The sequence below is a fragment of the Octopus sinensis genome, linkage group LG10, assembly GCF_006345805.1.
Source record: "Octopus sinensis linkage group LG10, ASM634580v1, whole genome shotgun sequence".
Classification (NCBI taxonomy): Eukaryota; Metazoa; Mollusca; class Cephalopoda; order Octopoda; family Octopodidae; genus Octopus; species Octopus sinensis.
The window spans coordinates 101,903,936-101,916,435 of NC_043006.1; the positions used below are offsets into that span (position 1 = coordinate 101,903,936).

The 12,500-nt window shown below is 35.7% G+C and overlaps 1 protein-coding gene across 5 annotated transcripts in view; it reads left to right on the top strand.

The window, feature by feature from the left end:
• LOC115216731 (N-acetylated-alpha-linked acidic dipeptidase 2) overlaps nt 1-12,500 on the top strand; it is a 1,056,093-nt gene that overhangs the window by 579,118 nt on the left and 464,475 nt on the right. For all 5 annotated transcript variants that reach the window (XM_029786272.2, XM_029786273.2, XM_029786274.2 and 2 more), the window contains one exon: nt 5,076-5,346. In XM_029786272.2, coding sequence (XP_029642132.1) covers nt 5,076-5,346 — 271 coding nt within the window. The remainder of the gene's footprint in view (nt 1-5,075; nt 5,347-12,500) is intronic.

Genomic DNA, 12,500 nt, shown 5'->3' on the forward strand with positions numbered 1-12,500 from the left:
AGCATTATTATTATATATATGCATGTTTTTATTTATATATATTCTAGTTATTATTTTTAGGCCTAAGTCAAAACTGGTTGAACGAACCTATGATCAAAAGCATTCCAGCTTTATACAGGGCCTCGTTGTCCTTCCTATTTTAAGATAGTAGAGAATGTGGCTGCTGTTTCTTATAGATCTAACCACTATGAGGTGCTACCTCATTAACTTGTAACAGATAACTATATGTTGGTATATTTGTATGTTCTAATTTCATTAACCACTCGTATAAAACATTTCTCTTCTTATATTGGCATTCATAGATCCATGGCTTCATGCAGTATGCAATTCCCATAAATAGCTATCTTAAATCTCAACTTCATACTGTTTGAATTCTTCTTTGCATATATAAGCTTTCTTTTTTTTTTTTTCATTTGAAGATAGTTAAAATTTATGGGTACATAATGCATTAATCATTTCTCACTTTAAATTGTTGTTAATTGCAATTAATTAACCATGTATTTTGAAATATATGCACAAAATAGGTGCAAGCATGGCTGTGTGGTAAGAAGTCCCATAGTGTGGCACCTCAGACAAGTGTCTTCTTCTATAGCCTCGGGCTGATCAAAACCTTGTGAGTGTACTTGACAGATGGAAACTGAAAGAAGCCCATCATATATATATATGTGTGTGTGTATCAGTGTGTGTATGTCTGTATTTGTTCCTCACCACCACCTGACAATCAGAGTGTGTTTGTTTACATCCTCGTAACTTAGCAGTTTGGCAAAAGAGAATGTTAGAATGAGTACTAGGCTCCAAAAAAAAAGTACTGGGTTCGATTCATTTGTCTAAAATTCTTTAAGGTGGTACTCCAGCATGGCCACAGTCTAATTACTGAAATAAATAAAAGATAAAACAACCAAAGCAAAAAACAAGTCTAAATGACTAAAAGAAACCTTTGGAAAAATTAGAATAAAGTTATAGAATTCTTGTTTTAGCAAAGAGTTCAGCCCCTTAATGAAAGTAGATACCATAAATAGAGAATGGGACAGGCTGGTGTTAGAAGGCATCGGGTGTAATGGGGGAAGAGTAGAGTTAATGAAATCAATTTTATTAATTTTTGAGTGATGAACTGCAATGTTAATTTTGATGTGATTTGAACTCATAACCTAAAACAACAAAGCTAAAAACTGGAAAGCTTTCAACACATTATTAATGATAGAGATGGTTAGAATGTCAGGCTCACAATCATGAGGTTGTGAGTTCGATTCTCAAACTGAGCTGTGTGTTGTGTTCTTGAGCAAGACACTTTATTTCACATTGCTCCAATTCACTCATCTGTAGAAATGAGTTGCAATGTCACTGATGCCAAGCTTTACCTTTCTCTTGGGTAACATCAGTGGCATGGAAAGGAGAGGCTGACATGCATGGGCAGCTACTGATCTTTATATATAAAAGTAAGGTTTTTTTTCCATTTTTAATGCATTTTTTTGCTATTTTTTGGCTATAACTCTAAAAATGCTTTATAGTTATTTCCCTTACAAACCCGAGCAACGCCGGGCGATACTGCTAGTCTTCTATAAAATAACTTTGCCCAGACTTGTGCCTTGGAGGGAAAAAAACTTTCTAGGTGCAATCCTATGGTCATTCATGACCGAAGCGGGTCTTTATAGTAAGATTACCCACCACAGAAATAGAAGTGATGCTCAGATTATCTTCACACTACACAAATCAACACATAAAGTTTAGCATTGTATGTGCATTTGCACTCATGCCTACTTTACATACACATAAAACAATAAACATGGGAAATACTTTATGAGCTAGGGCTGTAAATGCCAGCTACATGGAGAACTTAGCTCAGTGATACAACAGATGTATGTAATACTGTGAATCACACTGAACTTATGATAATATTAATAATACTTTCTACTATAGGCACAAAGTCTGAAATTTGGGGGAGAGGGGGATACTTGATTACATAAACCCCAGTGAGTAACTGGTACTTTTTATCAACCCCAAAAGGATAAATGGCAAAGTGGACCTTGGCAGAATTTGAACTCAGAACATAGCGATAGGTGAAATACCACTAAGCATTCCGTCCAGCAGGTTATGATGATTTTAATAAGAAGAAAAGGAATTTCTTTATTCATTAATATTAATGATTTGTTTAATAGTTGTAATAATAGTAGTAATGATTAATAATTCTTTATTTGCTGCAAACAAATATTGTAAAATTATTAAAATTTTCACAATACAGTACAATATTATACAATTGGAAAACCTTAATTAGCTGGTGCTAATCATGGAGAAAAATATAATTATAAAAAGAAGAAGAAGAAATACATGAGAAATGTTTGTGATAATTAAACTGGTGATGATAAGAATGTGATTTTAAGTTCAATCCCACTGCTCAGCATCCTGGGCAAATATCTTCTACCATATTCCTGAGGTTGACCAAAACCAAATCACTGAAATTTGGTAGAAAATGTGTGAAAGAAGGCTTGAAGAAATATCATTCTTGTCTTCGGATTGCATACCTAATCCATTTCTCAGTTTAACACAAGCCTTTGGGTGTTTTCAGAAGAAACCACCACTGTTTTTAGTACCCGGGCCAGGTTGCTGGTAAGAGGATTGGTTTTGTCTTTGCTTCTATCAGTATCAGAAGTCCTGAAAAGTGTCACAGGGACTAAACTTCCCTGTCTATTATCATCATCATCATCATCATCATCATTTAACATCTGTTTTCCATGCTGGCATGGGTTGGACAGTTTGGCTGGAGTTGGTAAAGCCAGGAGCCACTCCATAGTCTGTAGTCTGTTCTGGTATGGCCGCTATGTTTGGATGCCCTTCCTAATGCAACAGCAAAGGCATCAATTCTGCTGTGGCAGATGGGATATATATATACCGGTGGCACATAAAAAGCACCATCCAATCGTGGCCATTTGCCAGACTCGTCTGGCACCTGTGCCGGTGACACATAAAAAGCACCCACTACACTCATGGAGTGGTTGGCGTTAGGAAGGGCATCCAGCCGTAGAAACATTGCCAGATCAGACTGGGCCTGGTGCAGCCTTCTGGCTTCCCAGACCCCAGTTGAACCGTCCAACCCATGCTAGCATGGAAAGCGGACGCTAAACGATGATGATGATGATTATGATATATATATATGAGTGTGCATGTGAGAAATTACGACAAATACAAGTTTTACGTCATTTATTCCCTGTGAACATTTCACCATTGAAGCTATTAACAGCCTCTGAAGTTGATGTTCTGAGTGCCACTGGATGCTGAACCACAACAGATCATAGGAATCGAACTGATATATTGTGTGGCAGCTGATAATGGAAATACATTTGCTTTGCTCAATTGTGAATTTCTTGTATCTTAGATTCGTTATTCTGGGTTGTCCTTCATTCTTGTAAAGTGGAAATTGTTTGTGGATTCATAGTCTGTGGAGATGACATACTTTGGTATTGATTTTTTTTTTCATAGGTAAGCTACTAAAAGATAAAAACAAACAAAAAAGGTCACTGTGATTGTGTTGTTATTTGCATTTAAACCAACCGTATCCAGCCAAAATAATCTACCTGTCTTATTTTCAAACTGGCCAGACCCAGCCTCTCACACTTACCCTACAATATTATTCTAAAAAATAAACAATCATGTCAAAGTTACAAGCTAATGCATGACTAATTCAAATCAATGTGAATAAATAAGCATAACATTTGAAAGAGAAATCTGAATGCTAAAGAGTTCATTCCAGCTCTGTTTGAATAGACTTATTTCATGCAAGTAGCCAGACACTTTAGTATAATACACAGTACCAAAGATATGCATGTATGAAGCGTCTGCTATTCCAATTTTGGTGGTCTGTTTTCTAACCAATTTATCTCCTTTAGTAAGCTATCCTAAAATATAATAACTTAAAATTTGTTTCCCATTTCGAAGTTGGCTATAAACATGAAGAAACTTTGATACTATATTGAGCTGATGGAAAAACCAAGCAGCTCTTTTGATTTAACTTTATTCATCATCATCATCATCATCGTTTAACGTCTGCTTTCCATGCTAGCATGGGTTGGATGATTTGACTGAGGGCTGGCGAACCAGATGGCTGCACCAGGCTCCAATCTGATCTGGCAGAGTTTCTACAGCTGGATGCCCTTCCTATCGCCAACCACTCTGAGAGTGTAGTGGGTGCTTTTACGTGCCACCAGCACAATGGCCAGTCAGGCAGTACTGGCAACAACCATGCTCAAGTGGTGTTTTTTACATGCCACCAGCACAGGAGCTAGTCCAGCGGCACTGGCAACGACTTCGCTCGAATGTTTTTTCACTTGCCAACGGCACAAGTGCCAGTAAGGGAACGCTGATAACGATCACATTTGAATGGTTCTTTTTACGTGTCACCAGCACAGAAGCCAGTCAGCTGCTCTGGCAGCAATCACACTCAGATGGTGCTCTTAGTGCTCCACTGGCACGGGTGGCAGTCATCAAATTTGCGAATTTGATTTGATTTCGATTTCACTTGCCTCAACAGGTCTTCGCAAGCAGAATTTAGTGTCCATTGAAGGAAAGGTATACATAAGTGGGCTGGTTACACCCCTGGCATAGGCCATGGGTTATGGTCTCACTTGGCTTGCCGGGTCTTCTCACACACTGCATATTTCCAAAGGTGTCGGTCACTAGTCATTGCCTCAGTGAGACCTAATGTTCAAAGGTTGTGCTTCACCACCTCATCCTAGGTCTTCCTGAGTCTACCTCTTCCACAGGTTCCCTCAACCGTTAGGGTGTGGTACTTTTTCACACAGCTGTCCTCATCCATTCTCACCAAATGACCATACCAGTGTAGTTGTCTCTCTTGCACACCACATCTGATACTTCTTCTTAGGTCCAACTTTTCTCTCAAGGTACTTACACTCTGTCAAGTATGCACACTGACATTACACATCCATCGGAGCATACTGGCTTCATTCCTTGCAAGCTCATGCATGTCCTCAGCAGTCACAGCCCAGCTGCTCTAATTATTATTTGTTTCCTTCATTGCTTGGCTGTTTAATTTAATTCTAATTAATTTTATTACTTTATTGCAGGATGCCCTCTGGTGGTTACATAGCTGGCAAAGCTTTGACAAGGTGGGAAGCTGACACTGACAACATCGATATAGACTATCGTAGCCTTGAAGGAGACAACCGCTGTAAGTGGTTAAATGAGTGTTTTAGTGGACGGAAAGGCCTTGTGCTACGAATTTTATTGGTCTTTGTTCTCTTTTGTGTTGGATTAATTGTTGGATACATAATACGCCGGAATGTACACGAGCATTTTATTGCACCAGCTACAAAATGTGAGCCCCAGACACCACAGGTAAGAAACCAAAATATATTATAATATTAGTTGTAAATTTCTATATTGATGTTCATTGGTTATTTCAGATATTTATCACTTCTCGTTAGTAATCTGGTAAGAGGCAAAAAAAAAAAAAAAAAAATGGAAATCATTGTTCAAGATGCTCTCGAGAGAAGTAAAATGTCATCTTCTAAAATTTATCAAAAGCTAATCAGACCAATCATCAGTGTTACAGCAATTTAAATAATAATAATGATGATGATGATGATGATGATAATAATCCTTTCTACTGTAGGCACAAGGCCTGAAATCAAATGAGAGGGAACTAATCAAGTACAGTGACCCCAGTGTTTAACTGGTACAGAATTTATCAACCCCGAAAGAATGAAAGGCAAAGTTGACCTTGGTGGAATTTGTATAATAATAATAATAATAATAATAATAATAATCCTCTCTACTAAAGACACAAGACCTGAAATTTGTTTGGAGGGAACAAGTTGATTACATCAACCCCAGTGCATAACTGGTATTTAATTTTATCAACCCTGAATTCAGAATGTAATGATAGACCAAATGCTGCTAAGCATTTTGCCTGGTCTGCTAACAATTCTGCCAATCCACTGTCTTAATTATATTGGTAATAATAATAATGGTTTCAAATTTTGCCACAAGGGCAGCAGTTTTGAGGAGAAAGGCAAGTCAATTACATCAATGCCAATACTTGACCAGTACTACATTTTTATTGACCCTTGATGGTTGAAAGACAATGTTGACCTCTGTGGGATTTGAACTATGGCTGTAAAAAGCCAGAAGAAATACTCTCCTAACATTTTTCCTGATACACTAAGTAATAATCCTTTTTACTAAAGGTATAAGGGCTGAAATTTTGGGAAAGGGGCTAGTCAATTTTATCGACCCCAGTACATAACTGGGATTCATTTTATCAACCCCAAAAGAATGAAAGGCAAAATCAACCTCAATGTAGAGACAAACAACATGCGGTTTCTCCAGAATGCTAACAATTCTGCCAGCTTGCTGCCTTAGATACACTAAGTAGTAATAGTAATAATGATAATAATAATAATAATGATAGTAATAATAATAATAATAATAATAATAATAGTAATAATAATAATAATAAAAGATGGGCTACAGAAAATATTCTGCTCAATACCACAGATTTGCTTGTCAGTTGTTTGACCTTAACCAGTTGAGCATGTCCCTTAGTGGCTGACGATATGTGCATCTCTGATCACGAGCAGAAGTAGTGGGGGAGCATCATAGCCATGTGTTGAGAGGGATTCTTTGGGGTTTGAATAATTCACCTCTGGAAACATGGGTGGTTCTTTCAACATCCTTAAACAACCCTTATTCAGGGACCTTTTGAGCGGGATGGGCTACTCAACCTGAAGAAAATTCTAACTGGGCCCCACCTGCAAGGTCATGTGCTGTTTATCCTGATATGAGATCACCATGTCGCGCACATATGGTTGTGATGCATGTGCCTGGTGTACCCTTTTCAGACGGGTAGTCATGATGGGTATATTGGGCTTCGTATATTTTACCCCAGTGTCACTTTGATGGCATGCACTGCTCTCTCACTCAATAATAATAATAGTAATAGTAATAATTGTATCTAAAATAGACAGATGGATAGAAATTCAGATGGAGGAGTACAGTTAATTATATTATTCCTGCTATTTCATGAGCACTTTATTTTATTGACCTCAGAGAAATGGAAGGCTAAGATGACCATTGCAAGATCTGAACTCATTGGAAAAATAGCAAAGCCTAATGAGTGAACCTTGACAGAAAATCCAGAGTTCAACTACTGAGACAGTTATTTTGACTATTTTATATCTTTCTTAATTTTTCTACTACCAAGCCAGTGTCAAATGTTAATCTCCAGACTCTTTGAATTTCACTGGTGAAGTTGTGAAAAGAACTATAGCTCAGCTGTTCAGTATTTCTATACATCATAGTACTGGCATACTTTGAGAACCACAAGTGTCATAACCTATATGCAGCTACAATTATAGGTCTGATCTAGTTTGTTACTCTCTAATGGTTTTGCAATTGCCATCCTGGCACTTGTAGTAAATTTTGAACTGAAAGATTTAAACATGTGTAGAATTAAAGTAGGTGATGTTTAATTTTACTCATTTTTTAGGACCTGAAATTTCTTTTATACTCTTGTAGATTAAAACAAGAGAGGAAGTGAAGTTTTCAGTATGTTTTCTGAGAAGAAACAATTCACAAAAGCAATAAATGGAATGAGATGAGTGTACGAAAGAAGTTTAAAGCAGTTAAATAAAATTAGCATTTGAGAAGAGCAAAGGTCACTGTAAGAGTCTGAGAGTGAATAGCAGCGTTTTGTCTATCTTTATATTCTGAGTTCAAATTCCATTGAAGTCAACTTCACTTTTCATCCTTTCAAGGTCAATAAAATGAGTACTAGCTAAGCACTGGGGTCGATGTAACCTTGCTGGTTTTGTGCCAGAATTTGAAACCAATGTTACAGGTGCATTATCTTTATATATAAAAGTGAGGTTGTGTGTCTGTCTCCTACGATTTAGATTCCTAACTACTCCCACATTTTGCGGTGCAGTTTAACCAAAACTGGGTATCTTATAGTCGTGATTCATATCAAGCCCTTCTGGGTATTAGCGCATGTCTACGATTTAAAAAAAAAATTTACCATCGTTTTTTTCCATTTTAATGCATTTTTTCGCTATTATATAAGGGAAGTAACTCTCTAAAAATGTCTACGATGAGTCAACGATTTAAAAAAAATTTACCATAATTTTTTTTCCGTTTTTAATGCATTTTTTTGCTATCTTTTGGCTATAACTCTCTAAAAATGCTTATATAGTTATTTCCCTTACAAACCCGAGCAACGCCGGGCGATACTGCTAGTTTCATATAAATTCATTCTCTATAGTGTATACACTCTCCCAGAATTGCAAGTAGTGTATATCAAATCAGTGACAGTGCCATGTGTTATTATTTATTCTGTGAGGCACAATGGTAGCGCACTTACATTCATATGCACTACTAACATTTGAATGACTTTTGAGTGTTTGTATATAAATCGCAAACACAAGTCTGGGTTTATTTCATTTTCTTGAAAGTAGATGCCTGTCATTTCTAATATTTCATAATAAAACGAAAGTGCTTCCTATGACTGGGAGGTTATCAATGAAGCTTTCTTTGTTTTATTGAACTTTATTCTATTCACTCGGCTCCTCACTGACTGAGATATATTTCTCTTACTAGATTCTTCTGTACTTACTAACATATTTGGTGACAAGGGTACATTAGGGGTAGATATTGGAGTACTTGAATCTATTTCATTAGACTACATTTTCAACATGTCATTCCAAGTAACCTGTTAGATGACTGGATAAAGTTTTCAACACAATTAAGTTACAAAGCTGCTAAGTTAATTGAAATTGTACAAACCAGCCTGCTGAGAAACTGGAGACATTTCTGTACAAGTAATGATGCTGAGGACAATATTACTGGCCAATATTCTTATTTCACTTGTCTATCTTTTGAGAAATATGTTAATCTGGAGTCCATATAAGCTGTTATAGTTTAACTACCTTCAATACATGCAGATATATGAATATATCCTCTGTTTCATATATGTTTGTGCATGTGTGTGTGTGTTTGTGTTGGATGAGTATGTAGTTAAGAAGTCTGCTTCCAAGCCACACTGTTTCCTATTCAGTCCCACTGCACGACACCTTAAGCTTGTGTCTTCTACTATAGCTACAGGTAAACAAAGCCTTGTGAATGGATTTGGTAGATATAATCTGAAAGAAATCCATTGTATATATACATATGTTTGTGTATCTGTGCCTTGATGTCATGTGATAGTTGTAAACAAGTGTGACTGTTAAACATCATTTAATGTTCGTTTTCCATGCTGGCATGGGTTAGACTAAACAAGCAGTGCAGTTTATTTCCAGTCTTCCATGAAACCATGTCTAGTCATGCGGAAATATTTATCTTGCTTGAAATGAAGCAAAGGTTGACAACAGGAAGGGTATACAGTCATAGAGAATCTATCTCAACAAATTCTGTCTGGTGTTAATATGACAACAAGGCTCTATGAATAAAAGCAATATCAAGCAAGAGAAATCAGTGCCAAATTTTAAGTACAGCATATATTTTATTAACAACTGTATTTTATCATTATGTTACAACTACTAGTTTCATCACAATAAAGCTTCTCAGGTAATGTGATTCTTGTGCCCCTTTCATAAATTATCTTCTGAAGAAGAATGGAGGCAAATGAATTTTCATTTTACTGTTAAAAAAAACAGTTTTCCTCTGAATTCTTTTAAGAATCATTATAATGTGAATTAAAGACACAACCACCATTCTTCATCTTACATGGTCTCCGTTCATTGTGTCTTTGTGGTCTCTTTGAGACAAATACTGGCATTGAGCCTAGAGTCCTCTTTCAAGTTGATCTGCTGACAGGATTGACTCACCTCTTTGAAGATACTCACAAGCAGTGAAGGTTTATGTGCCAATTTGTGTGCCAATTGTGTGCCAATTTTATGTGCCAATTTGTTCCTCTCCTTGTCTCGTAGCTTTCCACAACTGTCAAATCCAGATCACTTACCCAGTTATACCATTCATGTAGCTGTAGACACAATAGTGCTTTTCTCCTAGACATGCTTTAAAAAGAAGCTGAGGATTGCCTTACTTTCAGTGGCTTTATAGCAGATTGGACACACTAGCCATAAATTTCTAAACCCCCATATTAACTATGATATAATGACAATATCCAGTAATGAATTATGCATACACACTCACACTATAAAATTTATCTGTTATAGTAATTTTGTTTCTTTATGCATTGTGTGATACCGTATCAGCACATCACCTAACAGCTAGCATTCTCTTAGTTAGAAGACTAGTTTAGGATCTTTGCTATAAGAAAAATTAGTTCCACCATATGAAGCTATTTGTGGTAGCTAATAAACTTTAAGCTGGCAGTCATGGAATGAATTTAGCCATAAGGAATGTATGTTCGTTATTAATGCTTCAAATAATAAAAAAAAATTATGTAAGGTAACTTCAATATCTTTCAGAAGAGAAACTAGCTAAATCAGAAATGATTAAAGCTACCCTTGAAAAAAAAAAGTTATTATCAACAATTTCAATAAATATTGATTAAATTCTATTTGGTTATTTTTTATTTCATATTTTTCATTTCTTATTTATATTTCCCATGCTGCTCTAATAGGTTTGATTCATATGCAACACTCACTTCTGTTCAATCCTTGTTTTGTTATTTGCACATGTCAAAATTTAAACACTGGTTTCTAATGAGATCACCAAAATTTGTTTCATTGATTTAAATTTTTTTTCAATTTTAATAATTTCAAAAATTATTATAAGAAAATTTATATTATAAAATCCAAAATCATCGTAAGCAAATATTTTATACAAAAATGATTCATTTAGATTTGCTGGTATTTTGCCACTGGCATGACATATACGCTGTAAGATTTTTTCATATGTCAGTATATCTATATATTAAATGAAACCATATTTAAAATATAGGTATCAGTTTCAGGAGAAGTATTTGGATGATATCCTCATGGCTGTGGTTCTAAATTCATTTTTTCTCTTAGAAAATTAAATGTCAACTAGCTTAGTTTGGCAAGAAATGTAGCTGGGACTGCCATCCTTGAAAATGGTTGCAGGGATTGCCATCCAAGTTTAAAGATTGAAGACGTCAATATCAAATTCTGCATCTCCATGACAGAATGTGTGTGCATGCCTGTACACACACAGATGCATATATTTCTATCTAGCTCAGTAATTTCTCTCTTTTTCATGATTTATTTATCCATTCTGCTCACTGCTTTATAAGCATGTTCTACTTTAGAATAATTTACATTGGTTTCACAAATGTTTACATTTGTATCTCGAATTAACTGGGAGCCTTTCCTACAGCTGATACTTATCTTGTGGTTGATCAGTGGAACGTATTTATGATCCAGGCTAAATTTTATATGGACCTTACTCCAGCACAGCTTGTCTATAGCAGTACCAGTAAGACTTGAATTTATCCCTTTACTATCACTTGAACATTAACAGTAATCAATTCTACTATAGTTCTCAATCAGGGCCCATATAAGATTTGGCGGGGGGGGGGGGTCCATGCAACAAAATAGTAAATTTGGGATCCACATTAGTATTTTAAGGGCTTCTAAAAAATATTTGCTTTAGATGTATGTACTGGTGTGTATTACAAGAAACAACTAGGATTCTTTCTCTAACGTTTTACATAGTTTGACCTACACAAGTTAATGTGTGTAAAATGAAATAGGAATTTCGAAAGAAGTATCTATAGAACTACTTTTCAAACATCAAGAGGCTGTGGGGGTGCACCAGAATGAAGTAGTAAACAAAGGAGTCCATAGGTGAAAAAAATGATTGAGAACTCCTATACTTTAGGCATAGGAGCTGAAATTTGGTTGATTTCAACTGGTACTTATTCTATCGAATTTAAAAGGGTGAAAGACTTTGGCAGAACTTGAACTCAGAATGTAAAGACAGACAAAATACCACTTAGCATTTTTTTCCTAACTTGCTAACAATTCTGCTAGCTCACTATATTCATAATAATAATAATAATAATAATAATAATAATAATTGTTGTTGTTGTTGTTATAATTTTGGTACAAGGCCAGCAACTTTGGGGATGAGGTAAATTGATTACGTTGATCCCTGTGTTCAACTGATAATTATTTTAATAAATCCTGAAAGGATAAAAGGCAAAGTTGACCTCAGTACATTTGAACACAGAATGTAAAAACAGACAAAATATCTCAAAGCCTTTTGTCCAGTGTGTTAATGATTCTGCCTGATTGCCATAATAATAATAATAATAATACAACAAAGTGCAATGTATTTCTAAGAGAAATAGAGAAGCTCTCAAAATATAGATCTGGAAATAAAGATAACCCAAATGTGAAGCCTAAAAACATCCTTCTCTTGGCCAATCCTATTCATTCGGTCATTTAACATCCATGTTTTCCCCACATTTGTGTAGGTGTAGAAGGAAATTTATTGGGGGAAGGATTTTATGCCTGGATGCTCTTCCTGTTACCAACATTTGCCTACTTTTCGAGTAAGACGTAACT